Below are 25263 nucleotides of genomic sequence, written 5' to 3'. Positions count from 1 at the left end.
CTCCCGTCTCAGCTTCCCAGGGCCCTTGGCCCCTGGCTGGGACGCCCTGAGCCCATTCCTGGCCCTGCTTAGGGAGAGGGCTCCAGGCCAGGCCCTGTTGACTGGCTCAGCGGCAGAGGCTGCAGCTCCCTGGCTGAGCCGGCAGCAGGTGCCGGCACCTCCCGACCCAGGCAGCCATGGTGGCGGTCGCAGCAGGACCAGCGAGCACAGCGGGCAGCAGGCTGAAGGGTTTATTATAAACACAGGGCCCAGCCGCCCTGCGGCTCTCACCCAACGCTGTACATCAGACAGAGCAGTGCCAGGGCGCTGGGGCCAGGATGGGGCCGGCCGTGATTCCTGCCTGCAGGAGGAAAAGGGACGTCAGCGCGCAGCTGCCTCCTCCCAGAGCCCCGGGCGTTATGTCGACACCGGCCCTAATGCCGCTGCACGCGTCCTTAGTCTGTGGTCATGGAAATGCCCTGCCAGCCCATGGGCACGCCCAGCCCCCCGGACACACGCAGACATGACCGCGTGCCAGCCCATGGGCACGCCCAGCCCCCCGGACACACGCAGACATGACCGCGTGCCAGCCCATGGGCACGCCCAGCCCCCCAGACACACGCAGGCATGACCGCGTGCCAGCCCATGGGCACGCCCAGCCCCCCGGGCACACGCAGGCATGACCGCGTGCCAGCCCATGGGCACGCCCAGCCCCCCGGGCACACGCAGGCATGACCGCGTGCCAGCCCATGGGCACGCCCAGCCCCCCGGGCACACGCAGACATGACCGCGTGCCAGCCCATGGGCACGCCCAGCCCCCCGGACACACGCAGACATGACCGCGTGCCAGCCCATGGGCACGCCCAGCCCCCCGGACACACGCAGACATGACCGCGTGCCAGCCCATGGGCACGCCCAGCCGCCCGGGCACACACGGACATGACCGCGTGCCAGCCCATGGGCACGCCCAGCCCCCCGGACACACGCAGACATGACCGCGTGCCAGCCCATGGGCACGCCCAGCCCCCCGGACACACGCAGACATGACCGCGTGCCAGCCCATGGGCACGCCCAGCCCCCCGGGCACACGCAGACATGACCGCGTGCTCAGCCCATGGGCACGCCCAGCCGCCTGGGCACACACGGACATGACCGCGTGCCAGCCCATGGGCACGCCCAGCCCCCCGGGATGCCAGGCTCTGTGGGTTGGGCCTGGGGGCTCAAGGGCTGACTCTTCAGCAGGGATGAGAGGCTGGGCCCAATCCTGTGGCAAGGGGTGAATCCCAGGGCAATACCCCAGCCCTGCCTGCTAGTCTATACCCCTGAGACCGGCCCGTGTGTCCAGCCCCAGAGGGGAGGTGGACGCCCTGGCCTGTCACGGGGCGGCTGCAAAAAGCTCGCCAGAGGGAGGGGGCAGAGGCATGTGGGCTCGGCTGGGAACATGCAGGAGAAACTGTTGGGGGCAGGGGGTGGGAATGGGGGGGGCGGGGGGGGGCGAGGAGCTGAACTCTCACCCCTGCCATCCTGGGCGACCTCCCCCTCGTACTGGGCACTGGCCACTGCTCGCCTCTGCTCGGCTCTGAGCCGCGCGTGCTGCTGGGGGGTCATGGCTGAGGCCTGGGCGCTGGTGAAGCCCAGCAGCTGGGCTGGGCTGAAAACCACCTGTGAAGGAGCCGCAGCGTCACAGCACAGAACAGCTGGGCCAGTACCTGGGTCAGCAGAATGACCCCGGGGCTAAGCCCCTGTCCCCCGGGCTCTGCCCACGGGGGGTCCCAAGCCCCTGTCCCCCGGGCTCTGCCCACGGGGGGTCCCAGGCCCCTGTCCCCCGGGCTCTGCCCACGGGGGGTCCCAGGCCCCTGTCCCTCCAAGCTCTGCCCACGGGGGGGGGGGGGAGGTCCCAGCCCCCTGCCCCCTCGAGCTCTGCCCACCGGGGGGGGGAGGTCCCAGCCCCCTGCCCCCCGAGCTCTGCCCACGTGGGGGAGAGGTCCCATCCCCCTGCCCCCTCGAGCTCTGCCCACCGGGGGGGGGAGGTCCCAGCCCCCTGCCCCCCTGAACTCTGCCCATGTGGGGGGGAGGTCCCAGCCCCCTGTCCCCCTGTGCTCTGCTCACGGGGTGGGTGGGTCCCAGCCCCCCCCCCGAGCTTTGCCCACGGGGGGGGGTCCCACCCCCCTGCCCCTTGAACTTTGCCTGGGGTGGGACCCAGCCCCTCGAGCTCTGCCCACAGTGGGAATCCCAGCTCCTTCCCCCCCTGAGCTCTGCCCACTGGGGGGAGGATCCCAGTCCCTTGTCCCCCCCAAGCCCTGCCCATGGCAGAGGTCCCAAACCCCACCTCCTTAGACTTGACCCCTTTGTTCCCAGTCAGAATTCAGCTTTGTGGTTCGTTATGCTGGAGCTAGGCCCCAGCCACACGGCAGTGCAGGAAGAAGAGGTTTTCTTGGCACAAACAGGGGTGCAACTCACGGTGAATTTGGGTGCGGGGATCACCGCGATGGCCAGCGGGGTCAGCGCCTGGATTTGCTCAGGGGCGAGTGAGGACAGGGCGATGTCCTGGAGCCCAGCTGGAGAGGGACATGGAGCAGGGCTGGTCACCACCCCAGGCTCTCCCCAGCCCCATAGCCCAGCCCCAAAGGGAACCATGCACCGGAGACCAGCGCGGGCGGGACCGAGCTAGGTGGACCCCGTGGTCTGGTCCAGTGCGGTGGTGGTGATCAGGGATGCACAGAGATTTTGGGGGGCCCAGAACAAAATCTGAAACTGAGCTTCTCCCCCACCCAAACCTACCACCCCTGAGGAGAGCCCCTGGAGAGTGTGTTGGGAGGTGGGTCTGAAAGGGGGCCTGGCCTGCACTCACCGGCCGAGGCGGCTCCTGTTCTGTGGGGCTGGGCCCAGCACCCCCCCTGCAGGTGTTGCGACCAGGGGCAAAGGTTCGCAGCACTACTCATGATTGGCCTGGCCATCCGTCCATCATGACAAGAGAGGGGCTACTGGGCAAACCTCAATGGTGCTGCATCCCCGTGCACCAGGTCGTAACTGTGACGAAGTGGGACTGTTCTTAATGTTTCCTCTGAATAGTGTGGGGGTGCCTCAGTTTCCCCTAGGCAGTTCTTAAGTATCTAGGTGGTGGGATAAGGGTGTATGATCATTGCAGAGCCCTAGAGGGCCGGTGTGTGCAGGAGTCTGGACACAGAGAATGGCCGACACCCTGTTTCCTGGCAACTGATGGCCTGGGCCCTTCCCCCCTGCGAGGTGAGAGCTAAAGGGTTGGAGAACAAAGGAATCAGGTGACCACCTGGCCCGGGGAAAGGAACAAAGCCCAGAGGAGGAGGGGCTGGAGGGAGTTTCAGTTTGGGGCTGGCTGGGACATGGAGTGAAGGGCAGACGTGGTTGTCTGGCTCACTGCCCCCCAAAATGGACCCAGCTGAGGGGTCCTGTTCTCTGCACCTGCAAGCTCTGTTTTAGACCATGTTCCTGTCGTCTAATAAACCTTCTGTTTTACTGGCTGGCTGAGAGTCACGTCTGACTGCGGAGTTGGGGTGCAGGACCCTCTGGCTTCCCCAGGAGCCCCACCTGAGTGGACTCGCTGGGGGGAAGTGCACGGAGGGGCAGAGGATGCTGAATGCTCCGAGGTCAGACCCAGGAAGGTGGAAGCTGTGTGAGCTGTGTGTCCTGCAGACAGGCTGCTCCCAGAAAGGCGACTACCCCAGAGTCCTGACTGGCTTCATGGGGAGCAGTTCCAGAGCATCGCCCAGGGACTCCGTGACAGTAACGTCACCAGGTTTGGGGGCCCTGTCAAACATGGGCCGTGGGTCAGAATGATGCAGGGGGCCAGGGCGTTCCAGGCTAGATGGGCCGTGGGTCAGAGCTGATGCAAGGGGCCAGGGCATTCCAGGCTAGATGGGCCGTGGGTCAGAGCTGATGCAGGGGGCCAGGGCATTCCAGGCTAGATGGGCCGTGGGTCAGAGCTGATGCAGGGGGCCAGGGCATTCCAGGCTAGATAGACCGTGGGTCAGAGCTGATGCAGGGGGCCAGGGCATTCCAGGCTAGATGGGCCGTGGGTCAGAATGATGCAGGGGGCCAGGGCATTCCAGGCTAGATAGGCCATGGGTCAGAGCTGATGCAGGGGGCCAGGGCATTCCAGGCTAGATGGGCCGTGGGTCAGAGCTGATGCAGGGGGCCAGGGCGTTCCAGGCTAGATGGGCCGTGGGTCAGAGCTGATGCAGGGGGCCAGGGCGTTCCAGGCTAGATGGGCCGTGGGTCAGAGTTGATGCAGGGGGCCAGGGCGTTCCAGGCTAGATGGGCCGTGGGTCAGAGCTGATGCAGGGGGCCAGGGCGTTCCAGGCTAGATGGGCCGTGGGTCAGAGCTGATGCAAGGGGCCAGGGCGTTCCAGGCTAGATGGGCTGTGGGTCAGAGCAGATGCAGGGGGCCAGGGCGTTCCCGGCTAGATAGACCGTGGGTCAGAGCTGATGCAGGGGGCCAGGGCATTCCAGGCTAGATGGGCCGTGGGTCAGAGCTGATGCAGGGGGCCAGGGCGTTCCAGGCTAGATGGGCCGTGGGTCAGAGCTGATGCAAGGGGCCAGGGCGTTCCAGGCTAGATGGGCCGTGGGTCAGAGCAGATGCAGGGGGCCAGGGCGTTCCCGGCTAGATAGACCGTGGGTCAGAGCTGATGCAGGGGGCCAGGGCGTTCCCGGCTAGATGGGCCGTGGGTCAGAGCTGATGCAGGGGGCCAGGGCGTTCCAGGCTAGATGGGCCGTGGGTCAGAGCTGATGCAAGGGGCCAGGGCGTTCCAGGCTAGATGGGTCGTGGGTCAGAGCTGATGCAGGGGGCCAGGGCGTTCCAGGCTAGATAGACCGTGGGTCAGAGCTGATGCAGGGGGCCAGGGCATTCCAGGCTAGATGGGCCGTGGGTCAGAATGATGCAGGGGGCCAGGGCATTCCAGGCTAGATAGGCCATGGGTCAGAGCTGATGCAGGGGGCCAGGGCGTTCCAGGCTAGATGGGCCGTGGGTCAGAGCTGATGCAGGGGGCCAGGGCGTTCCAGGCTAGATGGGCCGTGGGTCAGAGCTGATGCAGGGGGCCAGGGCGTTCCAGGCTAGATGGGCCGTGGGTCAGAGCTGATGCAAGGGGCCAGGGCGTTCCAGGCTAGATGGGCCGTGGGTCAGAGCTGATGCAAGGGGCCAGGGCGTTCCAGGCTAGATGGGCTGTGGGTCTGATCTGTCTTACACACAGGGGATGCTAGGAGTTGCAGGGCACTGGCCAGGCAGTTCAGAGCAGAAGGCCCATTCCCACACTCCCCCACTTCACAGTCCTCGGCTGCTCTGCCTCCCACCACCTTTCCCAGAGCCCTACTGCCCCGCCCCACCCAGCCCCCCTCACCTGCCAGTGTTCCGATCTCAGTGAAGATTTCGGGGCCCCAGCTGCTAACGGGGCCAAATGCCGAGCGGGACGTCAGCAGCTCAGCCAGCGTCTCCAGCTGCCTCTCCGAGCAACCAAGCCGCAGGGAGCGGGGCAGCCTGGCTGTGGGAGAAGGGAGCAGAACCCATGTGAGACCCATCCCCCTGAGTCACTGCCTCCGCCCCCAACACCGATGGCCAGCTGAGACAGGGCTGGCACCCAGGAACCTCCCCACAAGTGCCCCCAGGGCTGACACTGCTCCCCTGGACCAGCACACACGTCTCACACCCCACTACTGACAACTCCCAATTACCTCTCGCTCTCTGGCTGCTGGACTCAGAGCAGCATTAACACCTATAAACCGGGACTCTCTGAACTTCAGCCCCCAAAGGGCCCCCCCCAGCCCCTCCCCGTGGCTGCTCCCCCAGTCCCAGACCTGAACTCCCGGCTGTTCAGCATCCGCATCTCGTCGGCACGGAGACCACACAGGAGGTGCCCGAGGGCAGCCAGCTCTGGGAGTGCCAGGCCCTGCACACTCACCCCACTCTGGCGCAGAAAGCTGGAGACCGTGGCTTGCATCTGGGGGGGAAGAGCGGCCCCTGTCAGCATAGCCCAGGGCAGCCCCCTCAGCCCCAGCCAGACCCACACTCAGCGGGCAGCAGGGCTGGGCCCCAGCCCCGATCCCCATGAGCCAGGGGCTGGGCTGGGAAGCGGGGCCAGGGGCTTTTGGGGCACAGGAGGGCTGGGCTCCTTGCCATGGCCCAGGGGCACTGAATGAGGCCTTACCTGTCTTGCTGTCCAGCCTTCCAGGACCCCCAGGACAGAGAGGGCCCCCCAGTTGGAGACCTCCAGCTCCTGCAGCTCCTGGTCTCTCAGCTGGGTGGCCAGTAGGCCCAGCTGCAGGACATGAACTGGCTGCATGGGCTGGGCGGTTCCAAACAGCTGCAGGGAACGAAGGACAGGACAGCATGTTGCAAGCATGGTGCCCCCCCAGCACAGCTCCCCTTCCCCCCAATGGGCACGGCTCCTCCCAGCACAGCTTCCCCTCCCCGCAATGGATGCAGCTCCCCCCTCCCCCCAATGGGCACGGCTCCCCCCTCCCCCCAATGGACACAGCTCCCCCCTCCCCACGATGGGCATGGCTCCCCCCAGCACAGCTCCCCAGGCTCTCCTATGCCCCAGCTCTTAAACAGCCCCTTGGAGGAGCCCTTCAGTGTCCCAGACCCTGAGGGTCCCACCCGACCTTCAGGGCAGGGCACGTGGCCCCCCCACCTCCGAGCCTCTGGGCCGCAGCCCTGCAGCGTCTTCCCCAGGAGCTCTGCCCTGCCAGTCCAGCTGGGCCGAGCTGCAGTCTCTGGGCGAGCGATGCCCAGCAGCACGCACCTGCAGCGCCGGCAGGCAGCCTTGTCCAGCCAGAGCCAGTGTATTAGTCCCTGCGCACGGCCTGGGAAGGCCTTCGGGCAGCACAGAGCCGCCCGGGTTCAGCCATTATCCAGCCTGGCCAAGCCAGGCTCCCCAAGCCAGGCTGCTGAAGGAACCATCTTGGTTCCCCTCCCTCCTGGCCCCGTTGTGTCGGTCCCAGGGGACTGGTCTCCCCAGAGGCCAGTTCTGATCCCAGCCCAGTAGGATTCTGTCCATGGCCAGATTCCTGCAGAGCTCACATTGTTAGCTGTGAAATAACCCTTGGGCTTCCCATTGTCCCTCCAGATCCTGCAGTGATGTGGGTCCGTAACGGCCCATTCCTAGAGAGCTGGGGCCAGCCTGTCGGGGCCCTGCACAGGAACGTCCCCCCAGTACTAAAACAGACACGTCCTTCTAATACATAGAATCATAGAATCATAGAATATCAGGTTGGAAGGGACCCCAGAAGGTCATCTAGTCCAACCCCCTGCTCAAAGCAGGACCAATTCCCAGTTAAATCATCCCAGCCAGGGCTTTGTCAAGCCTGACCTTAAAAACCTCTAAGGAAGGAGATTCTACCACCTCCCTAGGTAACGCATTCCAGTGTTTCACCACCCTCTTAGTGAAAAAGTTTTTCCTAATATCCAATCTAAACCAATCTAAACCTCTAAACAAAGCGAATGGGGGTCCCCTTGAGCTGCTCAGAGGCCTAAGAAATTGCTTAGTGGGCTTAGGCCCAGCGCTGGCTCTGCACTTATCTCACCCCAGACAGTCAGACTGACCCAGACAGCTCATGCCCTGCTTCAAGAGCAGCTTTTAACCGTTCGCTCTGCATCTAGCAATGCAAAGCACAGAGGGAAACTGAGGCACATACAGGCATCATAAAAATATTACCAAAATTCTCACATTTGACACAGCCTAGCAAGCACACCTCTCCCCCCCGCCTCCCCCGCAGCAAGCCCAGCTTCCCCCCACTGCTGGCTGCCCAACTGAGTGAGCCTGGATCTCCCCTCCCCCACTTGATGAGTACAGCTCCCCCCACCCTCTTCCCTGCCTCAGTGAGCGTAGAACCCGCCCATCTCCCATTCCATGCCCCACTCACACCCTTCAGTGGTACCAGTGCTGGCTGGGACCTAACCACGGCGCTCTGCCTGCCCCAGGCCCCAGGGGTTTCAGCCAGGGCTCTGGCCACACCAGTGCCCCCAGCACACCGGCTTGTCTCTCACCTGCTTGGCTTTGCCCAGAGCGGCGCGGAGCTGCTCGGGGGAGAGTGCGGGGTCCTGACTGATGAGACCCAGGCAGCCCTCGAAGTGGGACAGAGCCATGCTGGCGATCTGTGCCGTGCTCCAGGCCGCAGGGTAGGTGGCACGCATGTCAGCACAGCTGGGAACAGGGTCTGCCAAGAACGAAGCGTGAGCGCTCTCCGGCCAGGGTGGTGTCACCGAGCTCTGCCCTGCCCACCCCATTCCCCACAGACGCTGCGGGGCAAGGGAGCTGGTGTGTCTGGCATTGGTGGAGCCTCCCCCTGCGGGGACACATGGAGGTGGTACTGTGCTGGAGGGGGGGCCTGTCCCGGGTTGGGAGGACACACGGAGATGGCGCCGCGGCAGTTAGGGGTCCTGCCCCAAAGGGGAAGGACACATGGAGATGGCACCCCCTGGGGTGGGCTGCCCGGGGGAGCAGGAAAGGTGATGGTACTGTGCTGGGGGAGGGGATGGGGCAGAGCACGGGCAGTGCCAGTGGGGCTGTGTGACCCCGCAGTCTCACCTTGTCCCCCCACCGGGCTGCTCCTCACCAGCCAGGCCACCAGCGCCTCCTTCCGGCTCCTCACCCTTCCCTGGGCACCAGGGGCTTGGCACAGCCGGCCTGGCTCGCTCTGCTCCCACTCCCGCTGGCTCTGCAGCAGCTGCTCCAGGGTGTCTCTGCTCCGCACCTCCTGGGGGACACAAGAGTGAGCAGGGCTGAGCATGGAGCTTGCTGCAGCACCCACCTGAACGGGGCATGACATGAGAGGCCCAGGACAGAGGAGAGGGGTGGGCCCCAGCACGAGACGTGTGGGGGGTGGAGGGCAGGGACCAGCCTGGCCAGTGTGGGACACACAAAGGGATGGGGTGCAGCTGGTGTGGCGTCGGTGGAGGGACAGGGCGATGGGGCGACAGGGTGAAGCACAGGCAAGGTGACGAGACCCAGGACGGGCGGAGGGATGAAGCGCGGGAGGATGAGGCAGAGGGACGGGCAGGGCGATGGGCAGGGGGATGGGGGGAGGGGATGGGGCGATGCGGGGAGGGGGCAGGCAGAGGGACAAGGCGGAGGGATGGGGCAGAGCGATGGGGTGCAGGGACAGACGGGGCGATGGGACGGGCGGAGGGACGAAGTGCGGGAGGAACGGAGGGATGGGCAGAGGGATGGGGTGGAGGGACAGATGGGGCGACGGGATGGGCAGAGAGACTGACCGGGGAGAGGGAGGAACAGGGGGATGGGCAGAGGGACTGGCAGGGAGACGGAGGGAGGGGACGGGCGGAGAGACAGACCGGGGAGAGGGACGAAGTGCGGGAGGAAGTGCGGGAGGAACGGAGGGATGGGCAGAGGGATGGGGTGGAGGGACAGATGGGGCGACGGGATGGGCGGAGAGACTGACCGGGGTGTGGGAGGAACAGGGGGATGGGCAGAGGGACTGGCAGGGAGACGGAGGGAGGGGACGGGCGGAGAGACAGACCGGGGAGAGGGACGAAGTGCGGGAGGAACGGAGGGATGGGCAGAGGGATGGGGTGGAGGGACAGATGGGGCGACGGGATGGGCGGAGAGACTGACTGGGGAGAGGGAGGAACAGGGGGATGGGCAGAGGGACTGGCAGGGAGACGGAGGGAGGGGACGGGCGGAGAGACAGACCGGGGAGAGGGACGAAGTGCGGGAGGAACGGAGGGATGGGCAGAGGGATGGGGTGGAGGGACAGATGGGGCGACGGGATGGGCGGAGAGACTGACCGGGGAGAGGGATGAAGTGCGGGAGGAACGGAGGGATGGGCAGAGGGACAGGCAGGGAGACGGAGGGAGGGGACGGGCGGAGAGACAGACCGGGGAGAGGGACGAAGTGCGGGAGGAACGAAGTGCGGGAGGAACGGAGGGATGGGCAGAGGGATGGGGTGGAGGGACAGATGGGGCGACGGGATGGGCGGAGAGACTGACCGGGGAGAGGGATGAAGTGCGGGAGGAACGGAGGGATGGGCAGAGGGACAGGCAGGGAGACGGAGGGAGGGGACGGGCGGAGAGACAGACTGGGGAAAGGGACGAAGTGCGGGAGGAACGGAGGGATGGGCAGAGGAACAGGGCCCGGGGGCCCCGGTCTCACCCTTGGGATGAGCCGGATGCTCTCCACCGGTAGCAGGAACACCAGACGTCCCAGCTGCTGCATGTCCAGGAGGCTCCAGCGCTGCGGCGGGCTGCGTGGGAAGAGCAGGGTGAGGCAGGAAGAGGCAGCGAGTGGCACCGGGGCCGGCTCTGCAGGGCTGGGGCCCGCCTTACCCTAGCACCCGCTCCGTCAGCACCAGCCTCCCCAGCTCCTCAGCAAACCCCTCTGCCAGGCAGGCCGCTTGCAGCTCCTCCAGGCGCAGCAGCAGGCTCTCGGGCTGGATGTGGGCAGCAGCCTCTGCGCCTAGGAACCCCAGCAGCGGGCCTAGAAGGTCCAGAACTTCGCCTGGGATCTCGGTCTCGGTCGGCGCTTGCTGGCAGGAGAGGGAGCAGAGCGGGTCAGGCCCTGCCCTGCCCTCCCTGCAGCTGCCTGCCAGGAACCCCTCCCTTCCTTACCAGGAGGCGCAGGGCCCTGTGGGCCAGGGCAGCCCGGCGGTGGGGCGGCAGCACCAGCAGGCTCTGCGGGCGACTGCTCACATAGTCCAGGATCAGCCTGACCGAGTTGTTGGGCAGTTTGTCCACAAGCTTCACCCTGAAAGAGCCAGAGACACCTCACTGCAGCCGGCAGGGCCTGGGTGGGGGGAAGCAAGGCCCAGCGGGGGGCAGGGCCCATGACGGGCCGGGGCAGAGCCAGGCGATGGAAAAGGCCAAGGATACAGCAGGGCAGGGCATGAGGCAGGGCAGGACTCCGGTTGGGATGGGGTGGGGCCCGGGATGGGGTGGGGCAGAGCCAGGCAAGGGGTGGAGGGTAGCAGCTGGGACAGAGAAGTGCAGGGTTGGGTGGGGCAGGGCCCAAGGTAGGGCCCAGCAGGCACTCAGGAAACACACCCACAGGTCTGGGGCACCAAGTCAAGGGTCCTGTGGGGACTGCTCCCCACAGGCTCTGGGGCTATGCTGGCTGGGCCGGCGGCTGGGGGAAGCCGGCTCCCGGCTGTGCCTGGCCTTTGCCCTCGGCACCAGAAAGGCGAGGTGTATGGCACCCAGGGCCGGTGAGCTGTCTCCTCCCTCTGGAGACAGGAGTCTCCAGCTTCGTGCTGTCTAACCTCAGGGGTCTCTGGAGAGCAGCTTTCCTGAACTCCTTCTGGCCAGTCACCGCCAGCAACGCCCTCCTGGGCTTGCCCCCTGGGCTCGCTGGGCTTCTCACGAGGGGCTGGGGTGGGGGGGACGTGTCTGGTGTGGGGGCTCCTCCTGCTGCTTCAGGAGCCACTCCAGACCTTCCCACCTCAGGGCGTCCCCCTTGCTGACTGTAGCCTCCCCCTTTTAAAGCCCTCTGCCCTACCATGCCCGACTAGCAGGGCCAAGGGGTGGGGCTACCTTAGCACAGAGCCTCAATGGGGGTCTCAGTGGGGTCTGTCACACTCCCCTTCTCGGCTCCCACCAGGCAGCTGCGAAGGGACCCAGCCGCTAGGTCCCTGGGCAGTTCAAGCCTCCCAGAATCCAGCCCCCAGGGTGTGGGGTGCTCAGGCAGAGCTGGGACTCGCAATCCTGGCTCTGATGGCTCAGACTCAGTGGCCCTGGGGGCGAGCTCCCCACCTGCCTCCCGGGAATTGAGTGCCAAGAGCAGAGACGTGTTGGGCTCTGTGTCCATGTGTGTCTGTGCTCTGACTGCCGGGAGCTCCCTCATCCTCAGCAGGCCACCCTCTGGGGTGACCTCCAGCAGGGGGGTCTGCACAGTCAGAATCCGTGGGAATCTGGCACCTGGCCAGACTGCGGGTCTGAACCCTAGAGTCTGCCTAGGGACTCCAAGCTTGGGGCAGGGGTGGACCCTGCAGGTTTGGACTTCCCGCACAGCAGTGTGGTGGTAGCCAGCAGGGGGCACCCAATCAGATCTGTGACCCCAAGCAGGGGTCCCAGTGCAGGGGGTATCCATGCATGGCTGGCGGGGGTACTGGTGAGAGCAGGGAGGGGTATGCAGATCAGGTGTGTGTGTGGGGGGGTACCCAGGTGGGAGAGGAGGGGGGACCGGCTCAGCACCCAGTGCTCTTCGTGCAGCTGTTAATGCCCCATGACAGGTGAATCAGCAGGACAACCTACGGTAAATCCATGAGGAACTTTGGTCCCAGCCACACCAGCTCCTCGCCAGAGAGTCCTGGCCGCCTGCAGATTTCCTCCCAGACACACCGCCTCTGAGGACACAAAGTGAGGCTAGGCAAAGGAGACACACAGCCTCGCCTGGACCCGGCCAGGGCAGGGGTCCACAATGCATGTCTCAGAGCGGGGCTGGGGGTGCCATCACAGTGCAGAGGGCACCGGACGTCCAGGCCAGGGTCACAGTGAGCAACTCATTTCTTACCAGGCTCCCAGGCAGGCTGCTGGGACACGCATAGAGAAGCCGGAGAACCCCCAGGAAATCCGCCCTCCGACTGAATTGCTGCAGGCCGGCACAGCCCATGCCAACCGCCAGAGTCCCCAGCGCCCTGCCAAGGGGACAGTGTCAGACAGCACCTCGTCCACCACCCCACTCGAGCAGAGCCAGCTCTGGAGGGGCCAGACGCTTGGGCTAGGCCCTGCCATGATGCCTCACCGAATCGTATCCTGGCTCACATTGGTGCCCGCTTCAACCTTCCTCCAGAGGAACTGGGCCTGCGGAGAAGCAGGGAGGGGAGGGGTCAGCCAGGCACAGCAGCCCAGAGCCCTCAGCCCGGCTCTGCCCTGGGAGCTTGGCTCCTCCCTCCAAACCTGGTGACAGCATGTTACCTGCTGCTGGGACCAGGGCAGCTCCCGGAACCGGCTGCTCTGCCCCAGCAGAGTCGCTGCATCCAGGCGCAGGAGTTTGAGGGGCACCAAGGGCAGGAGGCAGTCTGGCCAGATGCTCCGGGCCGGCTGCTCACGGCTGAGCCTCTGCAGGGGAGACAGAGCCTGTGACCCAGGAGAACACGGCACCATGGGCGGGCAGAGTGAGAGCCAGGTCCTGCTGCATAGGGAGCTGGGCTCGGCACAGCTATCCGTGCAGGCCCCTCAATATCCCCCCCAGGTCCTGCCCACTCTGCACCTCCAGTGCCCCGACCTCTGCCCCCCAGCCCAACATCCCCAGACCCTCTCCTCTCCGCCCAACAGCCCTCAGCGTCCCCTCCAGCCCCCAGCCCCCTGGTACCTGCAGAGCCTGCAGCAGGGCTGCCTTCTGGGGGGCCGAGAGCAGAGGCAGAGCAGTGGCCAGGCATTCACACGCCTGGGCCAGGGTGTGAGTGGGAATGGCTTGGAGGGACTCGGGCCCAAGGCCTGGCAGCAGGGGGCACAGCCTGCTCACCACACCCTCTGTCACCTGCCAGGCAAACAACAGAGGAAGAGATTTGGAGGAGGGAAGTGCGAGGCTGGGGGGCGTCCATCCTAGAGCCAGGAGGGGGGGCAAGGGGGCTATGCCCAGAGCAGGGAGGGCTGGGGGGGGGCATAAGGTGCTGTGCCCACAGCAGGGAGGGCTGGGGGCCTGAGGGGGCCAGTGGGGGACCCAGGGGTGGAAGGCCACTACCAAAGCAGAGGGAAATTTTAACAGGGCATGAGAGAGGGGGGCACCACATCTCAGGCTACGGACACTGGGCCTGCTCCCACCCTGCAGAGCACTTCAGGGGAGTCGGGGCAGCTGCTCTGGGGAGAGCCCCACACTCACATTCTCGGTCCGGACAGCCTGCATGAGCAGCACAGACGCCTGGAAGAAAAGATGAGACTGTGAAGAGCTGGAAGCCGGAACCCTAGCCTGGGGCTGCGGGCCAGGCCAGGGGCAGCTTGCAGGGCAGGGAGCCCTGCACAGTCCTGTGGCATCAGGGTCTGTGTGACAAAGTGGGACTGTTCTTAATGTTTCCTCTGAATATTGTGGGGGTGCCTCAGTTTCCCCTAGGCAGTTCTTAAGTATCTAGGGGGTGGGGTAAGGGTGTATGATCATTGCAGAGCCCTAGAGGGCAGGTGTGTGCAGGGGTCTGGACACAGAGAATGGCCGACACCCTGTTTCCTGGCAACTGATGGCCTGGCCCTTCCCCCCTGCAAAGGGGCCAACTGAAGGTGTTAAAAAACAAAAAAATCAGGTGGCCTCCAGGCCGGGGGAGAAAGACAGAGGGCTGGGAGGGGGCGGCGGGAGAGAGTTTCGGTTTGTGGCTGGCTGGGACATGAAGGGAGGCCCAGACCCAGGCTTTGGCCTCCCTGCCCCCTAGAATGGACCCAGCTGAGACGTCCTGTTCTCTGCACCTACAAGCTCTGTGTTAGACCATGTTCCTGTCGTCTAATAAACCTTCTGTTTTACTGGCTGGCTGAGAGCCCCATCTGACTGCAGAGTTGGGGGGCAGGACCCTCTGGCTTCCCCAAGACGCCACCTGGGTGGACTTGCTGGGGGAAGCGCAAGGAGGGGCAGAGGATGCTGAATGCTCCGAGGTCAAACCCAGGAAGGTGGAAGCTGTGTGAGCTGTGTGTCCTGCAGACAGTCTGCTCCCAGAGAGGAGACTTCCCCAGAGTCCTGACTGGCTTCGTAGGGAGCAGGTCCAGAGCATCGCCTGGTAACTCTGTGACAGTCTGTATGTGGCTGCCTAGGCTGCAGCATTGGGCGGCTTGGCAGGGTCACTGGTATGTGTGATAGAGTGGGAATTTTCTGTAATACTGTCTTAAATCCAATGTGTGCCTCAGTTTCCCCTGTATTTTGCATGGCTACGGGGCGGGGGAGAAACTGTCTGCTCTCAGGGCCCCACCTCATCTCCATGGAAACCCAATCGCCAGGTCACTGACATGGACCCCAAGGGAGCTGAAGTTCCCCGCAAAGTGCCAGCTCGAGCCCAAAGGCTGGGGAAGGTGCAAGGACAGGAGCCGGCTGCTGGAGGGAGTCGGGGCTCTCACCGGGGACCTGACGAAGGAGCTCAGACCGAGCTCTTGTCTCCGCTTCCAACACTCCAGCAGCCCAGCTGTGCCCCTGCAGCGCTTCAGTGCAGACACTGCCGACCTGGTGCGGGGGTCTCCCGAGGGTAGGAACCCATCTACCCAGGAGGCACTGTCTACACCAGGACCCAGGTTGGCTTAACTCAGGGGGTGGACTTTTCACACCCTTGGCTGATGCAGTTAAACCAACTTGATTTTCTAGCACAGAGCAGGCCTGAGAGAGACAGACGGAGCCTGAACTGGGCTTCACGGCAGCGGGGCTGGTGAAGTGCTCTGGGCTGGTCAGCATGGACCATTTCTCTGTGCTGCCCGAAGGCCTCCCTAGGCTGTGTCCAGGTGACTATAACCCGACTGTTTTCACAGCGTGCGCGTCCCTGCAGCCACTGGGCGAGGTGCTTAGTCCCTGCAGAGTGGGTGAGTCTCTGCCAGGCTGTTGCAGTTGGACTCGCTGGGCAGAGCTCACCCTGTGAAGCAGGAGGGCTGGAGCCCCAGAGGTTCAGTCTCCGGAGGCAGGGAGGCTGCACGGCCAACCCTGAAGGATGAGTGACCCCCTTTGGGGGACTGTTCCAAAACTGGGGGTGTAGCACTGATCCTGTGGCTCCGCCCGAGCACTCAGCTCCCTGATCTTTGCCAGAGTTGGGGGTGATGTCCAGCTGCCCGTGGGCAGGCCGGCCTGTACAGCGCAATGTTTGCCCTGCACACAGTGAGCTCCTGGGATGCCCTGGCACATGGAGCACCTTGGCAAGCCCATGAAGGCTCCAGGTGGCTGGGCTAGGCTGGGCTGGTCACCCTCCTTCCCCACACAGGGCCTCCAGCAGCCAGCAGTGTGTCCCAGACGTGCCTGCCGCAGAACACGTCCCTGCTGCATGGTGTGACCTGGTGCCCAGGTGCGGCTCCAGGTATGAGAGACAGCAGGGGCACTGGGGCTCAGGGAGGGTGAGCAGGCTGGGTACTCACCTGGGCAGGTGTCAGGTGTGCAGCCTGCAGTTCTGGAAGGAGAGCCCTGACCTGTGCGGCTGACAGGCGCTGCAGGAACCTCACCCCCAGCTCTGGAACAACGCCTCGCCAGGCGCGCAGCTCCCGCGGCCGGACACCAGCCAGGCTGGCAGAGCGCAACAAATCCGCCAACGCGTAAGCAACCTGCAAGCAGGAGGGGAGAGCATGCTGGAAGGGGGTGTAGGGCTTGGGAGGCTATTTGGGGGGAATAGGAATTCCAAGTGATCTTTTCCCTGATTCTTTGTCTAAATCACTTGGGGGCGGCAGTGTACCCTCCAAGGGCAAAGGGTTTGTGCCTTGGGGAAGTTTTTAACCCCTGCAAACAGAGCCAGCTCAGCCAGCACCTTGCCCGTCAGCCATGTTCCCCTGCAGCTCAGAGCAAGAGCCAACCAACACGGGCCCTGGCCACTCAGCTGTCACCCCAGCAGCCCCCCGAGCCAAGCCCTTCACGCTACGGCCCCTGGGCTCCAGGCATGATGGTATGCAGAGCCCAGCCCTGGCCCTGATGACTCCTCTGCCTCGCCACTTGGCACTGGCTCTGCCCCGAGGCTGGCTTCCAAGGGGCTTTTGCTCCCTCCCAGAGGGAGGCCAGGCCTGGGCCTACATCCTGCTGGCCCCACGGCTCGGGGCAGGACAGTCCTGTTCCTGCACACACACAGGAGCCCCCACAGCAGCTCCGCTCACCCGTCCATGCTGGCGCAGCACCCCACTGGCAGCGCATGCTAGCAAGCTCCGCTCCACCGGCCCCAAGGGGTCACGCAGTGGGGCCAGGGCCTGCAACTCTTCAGGGCTCAGATAGCAAGCAAGGACCCCCAACCTGGAGAGTGAAGAGAAGTCCCTTAACTGGGGGCAGGAGCCTGGGCCCCACAGAGTGAGCCTGCCCCAAGGAATGGCATCACCCTGACCCCCCACGGGCCCTGCAGGGACGACCTGACTCCCCACTATGGGCCCTGCAGCGACAACACGACTCCCACAACCTCCCCACAATGACACAAACCCCACGAGATGACACGACCCCTACATGGCAACACAAGCCCCAGGACCCCCCTCAGGCCTTGCAGCAATGACACGACTTCCCCACCCCCCCGCGGGCTCCCCTCACCTGTGCACCTGCTCCTCACCAGCCCCATGGCTCATGTTTATCAAGCTGTGAGCCACATGGCGCCCCTGGGCCAGCCCCAGCCGGACATCCTGCCAACCGTCTGCCAGCCCCTGGATCTGTGCAGCAGAGACAGGCCTAGTGCACTCGAGGGGCATCACCACCAAATCCTTTGCAACACTCAGCTGCCAGGGGCATGGGGGGATCCCAGCCCTTGGGGGTGCAGGGCCTGGAGGTGAGGATCCTGGGAAGTGGGGGATCCCAGCCTTTGGGGTGCACAGTGTGACGTTATGAGTGTAATATAATACCTCATTGAAGGGTGACAGAGCCACTCTCCTTACATTAGTGATCACTTTAGATAAGCTATTACCAACAGGAGAGTCGGTTTGTTTGGGAGGGGGAGAAAACCTGGATTTGTGCTGGAAATGGCCCACCTTGATTATCATACGCACTGTAAGGAGAGTGATCACTTTACATAAGCTATTACCAGCAGGAGAGTGGGGTGGGGGGAGAGAAAACCTTTTGTAGTGATAAACACCCATTTTTTCATGATTTGTGTGTATAAAAACAAACATCTTCTGTATTTTCCACAGTATGCATCCGATGAAGTGAGCTGTAGCTCATGAAAGCTCATGCTCAAATAAATTGGTGAGTCTCTAAGGTGCCACAAGTACTCCTTTTCTTTTTGTCTGTATATTGATCTTTTAACCAACACTCTCTCTCTTTTCTTTTTTAATAAATGTTAGTTTAGTTAATAAGAATTGACTATAAGCATGTATTTGGGGTAAGATCTGAGTTATCATTTGACCTGGGTCTGGGGCTTGGTCCCTTTGGGGTCAGGAGAACCTTTTCTTTTATATGATGAAATAAGATTTTCAGAATTTATCATCCTATGTTTGACGTGTGTGTCTGGCTGGAGGCCTGCAGCTAGCTACTTTAAGGGAACTGCGTTGTGTGGACGTCTGAGAACCCAGGGAGGTGCTATAGAAGCTGTTTTGGGCTGGCTGGGTAAATCTAAGTATTGGACTATCCACCACCCTCTGGGGTTTGTCTGCCCCGTTCTGTTTGCAGTTCACCCAGATTGAGTGACCTCAGCGGGCTCCCACGGGCAGCACCGTCACACAGGGCATGGGGGGATCCCAGTCCTGGGGTGCAGGGCCTGGAGGGGATCCCAGCTCATGGGGGTGCAGAGCCTGGAGGGGTCCCTGCCCTTGGGGGTGCAGGGCCTGGAGGGGTCCCAGCCCTTGGGGTGCAGGGCCTGGAGGGGTCCCAGCTCATGGGGGTGCAGAGCCTGGAGGGGTCCCTGCCCTTGGGGGTGCAGGGCCTGAAGGGGTCCCAACTCATGGGGGTGCAGAGCCTGGAGGGGTCCCTGCCCTTGGGGGTGCAGGGCCTGGAGGGGTCCCAGCCCTTGGGGGTGCAGGGCCTGGAGGGGTCCCTGCCCTTGGGGGTGCAGGGCCTGGAGGGGAGGCTCCTGAGGCCTGGGGATGCGGGAACACTGGGACTGAGCCTGGGAGGCAGGGAGTGACACAGAAATGGCCCCGTGCGACAGAGCCAGTGGCCCCAGGACAGAACGGACATGGGATCAGCCCCCACCAGCGGTGACTTTGTCAGGGGCTAGAGCTCCGACACGGCCGAGCCGCCGGGCCCGCTGGCTGGACGGTGCTGCATCCCCACCTGCTGAGGAGTGAGCTGCACAAAGCGACGAAGTGGCAGGCGAGGCAGCAGGGGCAGGATGGCGCGGAGGAAGGCCGGGCGCCATGTGGGCACGTCCCCGAGGAGCTGAACCTGCAGCAGCAGCTTGGCAAAGGCACTTTTCTGCACCAGCTTCATGTGGGCGCTGTGAGTCCCCAGAGCCGCTAAGCTGGAGGGGCGGCACGTTAGAGCTAGAGTTAGAGCTGGCAAGGCCTAGAGAGAACCCCACTGAACTCAGCCCGCCCAGTGCCAAGCTGGCTTGGCTCCCCTTCCCCAGCACCCCCAGGAGGCACCCCAGCACCCGCTCCTCAGCCCTAGCACTGGACATGTGGGAGCTGGGGGTCAGAGCAGGGGCTGGGTGACCAGGTGCTGGGGGCCGATCTGGTGCGTGTGTGAGGGACCGGGGCACACTGCAGGGCGAGTGGGTTATGGGGCACGCGGGGCACTGGGGCTCAGCGTGGGAATGGCATTACCAGGTGTCAGGGGCTCAGAGTTGGGGGGCAGTTTGGGGTGAGATGGGTCCAGGGCTGAGGCAGGGGGTGTTGGGGGGAACGTTCCAGGGCCTCCCTCACACGCTCTCGTTGGCCAGCAGGGCAGGAGGGACCCTCATGATGTCGGGCGCGGCCACGAACGGTATGAGCTGCGGCAGGTCAGCGAAGAGCTGCGGGGCGAGCTGGGGGGCCGGCCCATCAGCGCGGGGCGAGAGACTGCAGCACTGCTCATCCGACATGGGAACCTGCGGGAGCAGCCGGTTAGGGCTCCCCACACTCTGGCAGGACCCCAGCCCTTGCGGGCCAGATGCCCCCACGCCCACACGAGGAGACCCCCCTAAGGTGGGCCAGTGCCCACCATGCACCCTCGCCTCCAAGGCACCAGTGACCTTCCCCTCCCCCCTCCCTCCCCCAGGTGCATGCTGCCCACCTGCAGCCGGGGCCAGGAAACGCCGCACTGCCTCGCTCTCCGCCGACAGCAGCAGCTGCTGGAAATTTTCCTGCGGCATCTGCAGGTATTCCTGTGGGGAAGGACAGAGCGTCACAGCCGGGCCCACGGAGCTGCGTGGCCAGGGCGGGGCCCAGCAGGCCGAGTAGGCTGGAGTCCCCATCCAACACAAGAGCTAGTGCCAGGGCAAGGTGCATGGGCTGCAGGAAAGTGGCAAGTGTCTTACTGGAGTACAGGGCACCCGCCTCACCCGGGGGCACCTATGGAATCTGGGGCCGCGGGGAGGGGCTCTTGCCAGGGAGGGAGTGGAAACAGCTCCCAGGCCCTGCTGAGCGGGGTCAGTACCTGCACAAGGACTTCCAGCACCGGGGAACCCTCTTCTCTTTGGATCAGATCCCAGAGCACAGGCTGCAGGAGAGAACAGGAGAGCTCTCAGCAAGGGACCCTCCGCTGGCCCTTCCCCCAGGCACCCCTCGATCCCCAGCATGCCTACAGCTACCCTCCGATCCCCTGGGAAGGGGAATAAACTGCATTTGCCACTAGGGCGCTGGTGCCAGAGACAGAGAGGCCAGAGGTGGGACTTCTCCAGAGGTCTGGGCTCTTTCCCTCTGTCACTCTCCTGGCCCCAGGACAGTCCTGGATTCCAGCAGACCAACAGGGGCTCTTATTCCAGAGATGGGTTAATCTGGGCCCCTGGCTGTGCAGGCCTGACCCTTTCCCACAGCGCAGGAGTCACTGGGCTGTCTGGTGCAAATGGGGCAGGGGAACGCCAGGGCAGCTGGGACTATGCTCCCTGCAGTGGGCCATCGTGAAACCAAAAGGAAACTGCGTTAACCAAAGGCCTCCGGGCCCAGCGCTGCCCAACGGTGCCAAGCCTGATGGGACCCAGAATCTCAGGGGGAGGTTTGGGGGGACTACGCAATTGCTCAGCTGGCTGTTAAATTACCCATTAAGCCAGTTCCAGGGCTGGCCCCCCACGGTTGCTGCTGGGGAGCATCACAAATAGGGCAGCTCGCAGCCAAGGGTTTGCTGTCGGCCCTCGCCCCAGGCTCTCTGAGGGGGTCTGCTGGAGCTCGGCACATGGCTACAGGCAGAAGGGCCACTCCACCCCCACAGGGCATGGAACCTAGTCGAAGGGCTCCCCAGCAATGAACCCTAGGAAGCAGCACGAGTCGCTGCAGCTCGCGGGCCCTGCCAGAGAGCGCCGCTGCTCGCCCGGCGTTGCTGGCTCCCGTTCTGGAAAGATGTGCTGGGTGGCCGGCAGTTCTCTTGGGGCTTCAAGGGGGTTCTGGGTTCAGCAGCATTCACAGACCTCAGTTTGCAGCTGCTCAAAGCGCTTGGTCTCCTGCTCTCCCGGCAGGTTTGCTTTCCATGCCAGACAGCTCTGCCCTCGGCATGCCTGATGCACACACACCAGCCTGCCCTGCACATGGCATCTGCCTTGGGTGGTTCCACCACAACCACTCCTGCACTTTGGCAGGGGTTAGACTAGATGGCCCTTGTGGGCCCTGTGGGTCTATGATTTGTTTAGTCCAGGCACATGAGAGGGGAGTATGGGTGAGGGAGGGGGCAGTGGGCCAGGACTTCGGAGACTGCAGATCTGTTCCCGCCACTGCTGGGCTGCAAGCCCTCGTGCACCTGGTGTCAGGCTCCGTGAGAAGCTCAGCTTTCATTGTGAACCAAGCACGTGGCTGCAGAGGGAGCCTTGAAAACAAGCCCCAGAACAGCCCTGAAAGCCGGCGGCCAAGCAGCAGACACAGAATTCATTCTCTTGTCAGATCTCATGGTGTTTAGGGCCTGACTCAGGGATTCTGGCCTCCCCGGGCTGGGACATAGTGTCCTTGCAGCATCCAGTGCTGGGGGGCCTGCTCTCCACGGGAGGCTTATGGTCGTCATACAGAGCTGATGACAAGAGCAGTTCGGGATCTGTCTGACCCCAGGGCACATGCACAAAGTGGCTGTGTTGGGGCTTGCAGCCCTGAGTGATCCCACACCTCGGGGTGCACCAAGGTTTGGAGCTCAGCCCCAGCATGGCTCATGCAGCGGGCCCTGGGGCTGAGGCGGGCAGGGAGCAGGAGCGTCCCACCAGTGAGGGGCAGGGAGTGGCCCCACTCACACTCAAGCAGCTCAGCAGCTCTCCCTTGAAGGAGGCGTCATGCTCCTGCCTCAAGTACTGGCCCACAGCCCGCAGGATGCTCAGGGAGGAGTTCACCTCCAGCGAGGCCCAGAAGGAGCCGTTGTCCAGGAGGCTGGAGAGCAGGATGGCCTCACTCAGCTGGTCCCTGGCTGCCTGCCCCACCTCGTCCAGCTCGGAGAAGGGCAGGGTGAAGTCCAGCAGCCGCAGGAGATAGTTCATGCTGAGGATCCAGCGGGGAGGCTCCTCCTCGCAGTGCGTGAGCTGGGACACCAGCCCCAGCAGGTAGGACGCAGGGTCCCGGCACAGCTGAGATGCGTCCACGTGGGAGGAAATAGGCAGGATATCCAGGAGGCGCTGCAGGAAGCACTGCCCATTCTGCAGGGAGTCCAGGCAGTGATCCATGAGCCAGGGCTGGGAAGACACCAAAGACTAGGACTGGGCAGCTGCAGCAGGGAGGCATTGCTACAGACTGTGATGTTGAACTGGCCAGGGAAGTACTCCCTGCACGTCCTCACCCACATGGAGTCCCCGCTGGTGGAGGAGGAATACCAGGCGGAGCTGGAGCATGCGGCCCCCAGGCCTGAGGGCGGCTGGCTGGAGCTGTCTGAGCCATTGAATAGGCTGCAGTAAAGATAGGCAGTGAAGTTGGAGATGCCAGGCAGGCCTGGGATAGTGTCATTGCAGGCAGACTCCATAACCTCGGCTGAGGGCCAGGGCTCACCCCAAGCGTCTCCAGATGCCCTCTTTGTGACTTGCGGGGGCTTGCGGGCAGGCTGCATGCAGCTCAGGATTGGTGGAGGAGATGGGAAGGTCCTAGACCTGAACCCCAGGTTCCGGGCGTTCCAGCTGATGTTGTGCCTGATGCCCCTGTTAGCAGCGGACAGAGGAGCTGGTCACGCACCTCGCTAAGCCTCCATCACCCTCTCCCTGGAGCCCATCTGCATGGGCTGGGGAAATCCCGCATGCTCGCTCTCTTCCCAAACCCTCTGGCCTTGCAATCCACACTCCACAGGCCAGGGCCCAGGGACACACTCTGCCGTCTCAGTCCTCCCACCACACCCCCCATGCCTGGGCCCTGCCTCACCGCATACCCCTCAGCCACCGCCTAGCCACGCAGCTCCTCGCCCCCAGCAGGTTCTCCTCCTCCTCTGTGCAGCACTCAGCATTCGCCTGGGACCTGGGCCCCTCTCACAGGGAGTCCCACAACTTCCCCGCCTGACCCCAGTCCCCCATGGGCCAGGAGAGCCCCTCCTCTCCCAGGCAACACAGCCTGCCCCACAGCAAGGCCATGGGGGGCATCAGCACCTGTGCGGGAACCAGCTCCATTCACAGCCTGTTTGTTAGGGGGTGTGACAGCCACGGCTGCCATGTGATATCCCAGCCCCCCAGCTCGCACAGCTTCCCCTTGCCTTTGCAGCCCCTGTCCATGAGGAAGGAAAGGGATGTCTCTTCCTGTCCTCCCTCAAGAGGCCAGGGACGCAGCCACAGAGCTCATGGGCCCTAGGTGGCCCCAGCAGCTAGCACTGTGTCTGCCATGCTCCCCCTCTGCCCCGGCCCAGCCAGGCCCCGCTCCGAGAGCTCCTCCAGTGACTCTCCCCAGGCAGATGAGCAGTCGGCTCTGGACCTAGGGCGGGCCAGAGGAAGGTTACGGCCGAGGCTTCTTTGCTGAAATCCCAGGAGCCCCTGAGCCCAGGACTGGGGTGACCCTGCGTGGAGCCTGGCACGAGCAGGGGTTTTCCATCTAGCAGTGCTGGGAGCCCGTGGGTCTGACGGCCGGCCACACGCCGGCCCGCATCCATGACTCACCACAGCAGGAGCTGCTGCAGGGTCCCTGAGAAAAGAGAAGGGAAGAAATGAGTGAGCGTCTGGAGCCAGGCTGTGCGGCCCGTGCCTGGTGCCTCAGTGCCCCATGAGTCCTGGGAAGGAATGACTCACCTACGGTGCACTTCCCCCCTCGATCCGACTGAGGGACGCCGAGGGCCACCGAGACCTCATCCACTAGCAAACTCGTCACACGTGAGACCTTCCTCCTGAAGCTGGTGTAGAGCGATCAGCCCACCCTCCGCAGGAGACGCTGCTTGGCCTCCTCCAGGGACCCCCACAGGGTGTCCGCGGAGCCCTCCCCGGAGTCCGGGAGCTTGGTCCGGGAGATCTGCAGGAGGCTGCTGGCACTGGGGCTCAGGGAGGGCAGCACGCGGAAGGGTTTCCAGTGGTCAGGAGCCAGGACTGGGCCTCCAGGCTGCAGATGGACCCTTGGCATCCGGCGGGTGCCCTCAAACAGCTTCAGCAGCTGCGACATCCAGTCTGCGCTGGAGCTGCAGTTCCCATGGCCTGTCAGGGTGCAGTAGGTGCCCTGCAAGTCAGGGCTGCCCTGGCCCAGCACCCCAGTGGGCAGCGCCAGGGCCAGGGCCTCCCCCAGGCTGCTGAGCCGCGCCCAGTTCTGCTGCAGGAAGAGCAGCAGGGTCTGGTCTCTGCGGAAGAGGCTGAGCAGGCTGTGGATGAGGCTCTGGAGCATGTCCCAGTCACGGCTGCCCCTCAGCGAGACCAGGACGTCCCTCAGCTGCAGACTGGGGGTCGGGGAGGGCTGAGATAGGAAGTGCTGCGGCAGGCTCCCCCAGGACTTGCCCCCCAGCTCTTCCAGCTCCTGCTTCTCCAGGTGCATGGAGATGTTGTAGAGAAAGCCAGAAATCCAGCTCCTGCTGCCGCGGCTCTGCCACAGGGCCCGGAGTGGGGAACTCCCGGCCGTAGGCAGGATTCCCAGGGACTCCAGCCCCACCAGCAAGCTCCTCACCAGAGACTGCACGTCCTCCTGCTGCCTCAGGCCTGCTGGAAGGCTGGACAGGACAGAGCCACCAGACCGCCGCCCGCCCTCCAACATCAGGAAGGAGATGAGGTCCTGGACTGGGACCCCGTGCCCTTCTGGGGATACTCCTGCAGGGGAAGCCAAGCTGGCTGAAATGGCCTGGAGCAGGGCCCCAGACTGAGAACAAGGGTCACCTGGCCTCATACCCACCAAGGATCCCATCTACCTGCCCAGCGACTGTGGGTCCACATCACCCTGCAGCTGGTGATCAAGCAGCAATTCCCAGCCAATCAGGTGCAGCACATAGGCTTTCATATCTGCCCATCTGCAATTTTGGCTCGGGCCCCCCTGCCTGGGCACCTGGGAGCACGCTGGGGCAGGGCCGGTGTCTTTCAGCTCTCTGCCAAGCGCACGGTGCCCTTCAGGCTCCATAAGGCAGGACCTCCCCCAGCAACTGGCTGAGTGCGGGGCACTCCGCTCCCTCTCCCCTTCAGCTCCAGCGTGTGCAGGCTGCAGGGCCGGGACTTGCACAACGCCAGCCATGCTGTGCTCATCTAGCCCTACCA

At 64.1% G+C, this 25263-nt stretch overlaps 1 protein-coding gene across 1 annotated transcript; it reads right to left on the bottom strand.

Moving 5' to 3' along the window:
* Window positions 1-230: 230 nt before the first annotated feature.
* STRC (stereocilin) lies at window positions 231-24901 on the bottom strand. The gene is made up of 29 exons (XM_073304663.2): window positions 23954-24901; window positions 23830-23857; window positions 23701-23725; window positions 22410-22761; window positions 21874-22305; window positions 20103-20165; window positions 19740-19830; window positions 19391-19604; window positions 18801-18987; window positions 17130-17245; window positions 16712-16844; window positions 15989-16171; window positions 13782-13820; window positions 13272-13439; window positions 12875-13018; window positions 12702-12760; window positions 12471-12594; window positions 12212-12303; window positions 10574-10709; window positions 10292-10491; window positions 10119-10209; window positions 8538-8706; window positions 7997-8166; window positions 6156-6311; window positions 5806-5948; window positions 5352-5488; window positions 2440-2537; window positions 1494-1641; window positions 231-340 (listed from the first exon to the last, which is right to left on the bottom strand). Exons 1-29 carry the CDS (start codon window positions 24899-24901, stop codon window positions 267-269), a joined length of 4920 nt encoding a protein of 1639 aa, XP_073160764.2. The 3' UTR covers window positions 231-266.
* Window positions 24902-25263: the final 362 nt, after the last annotated feature.

Source organism: Lepidochelys kempii, chromosome 10 (genome assembly GCF_965140285.1).
Source record: "Lepidochelys kempii isolate rLepKem1 chromosome 10, rLepKem1.hap1, whole genome shotgun sequence".
Lineage (NCBI taxonomy): Eukaryota > Metazoa > Chordata > Testudines > Cheloniidae > Lepidochelys > Lepidochelys kempii.
Note: the sequence above shows the minus strand (reverse complement) of the source record. Positions and strands in the feature narration are given on the sequence as shown.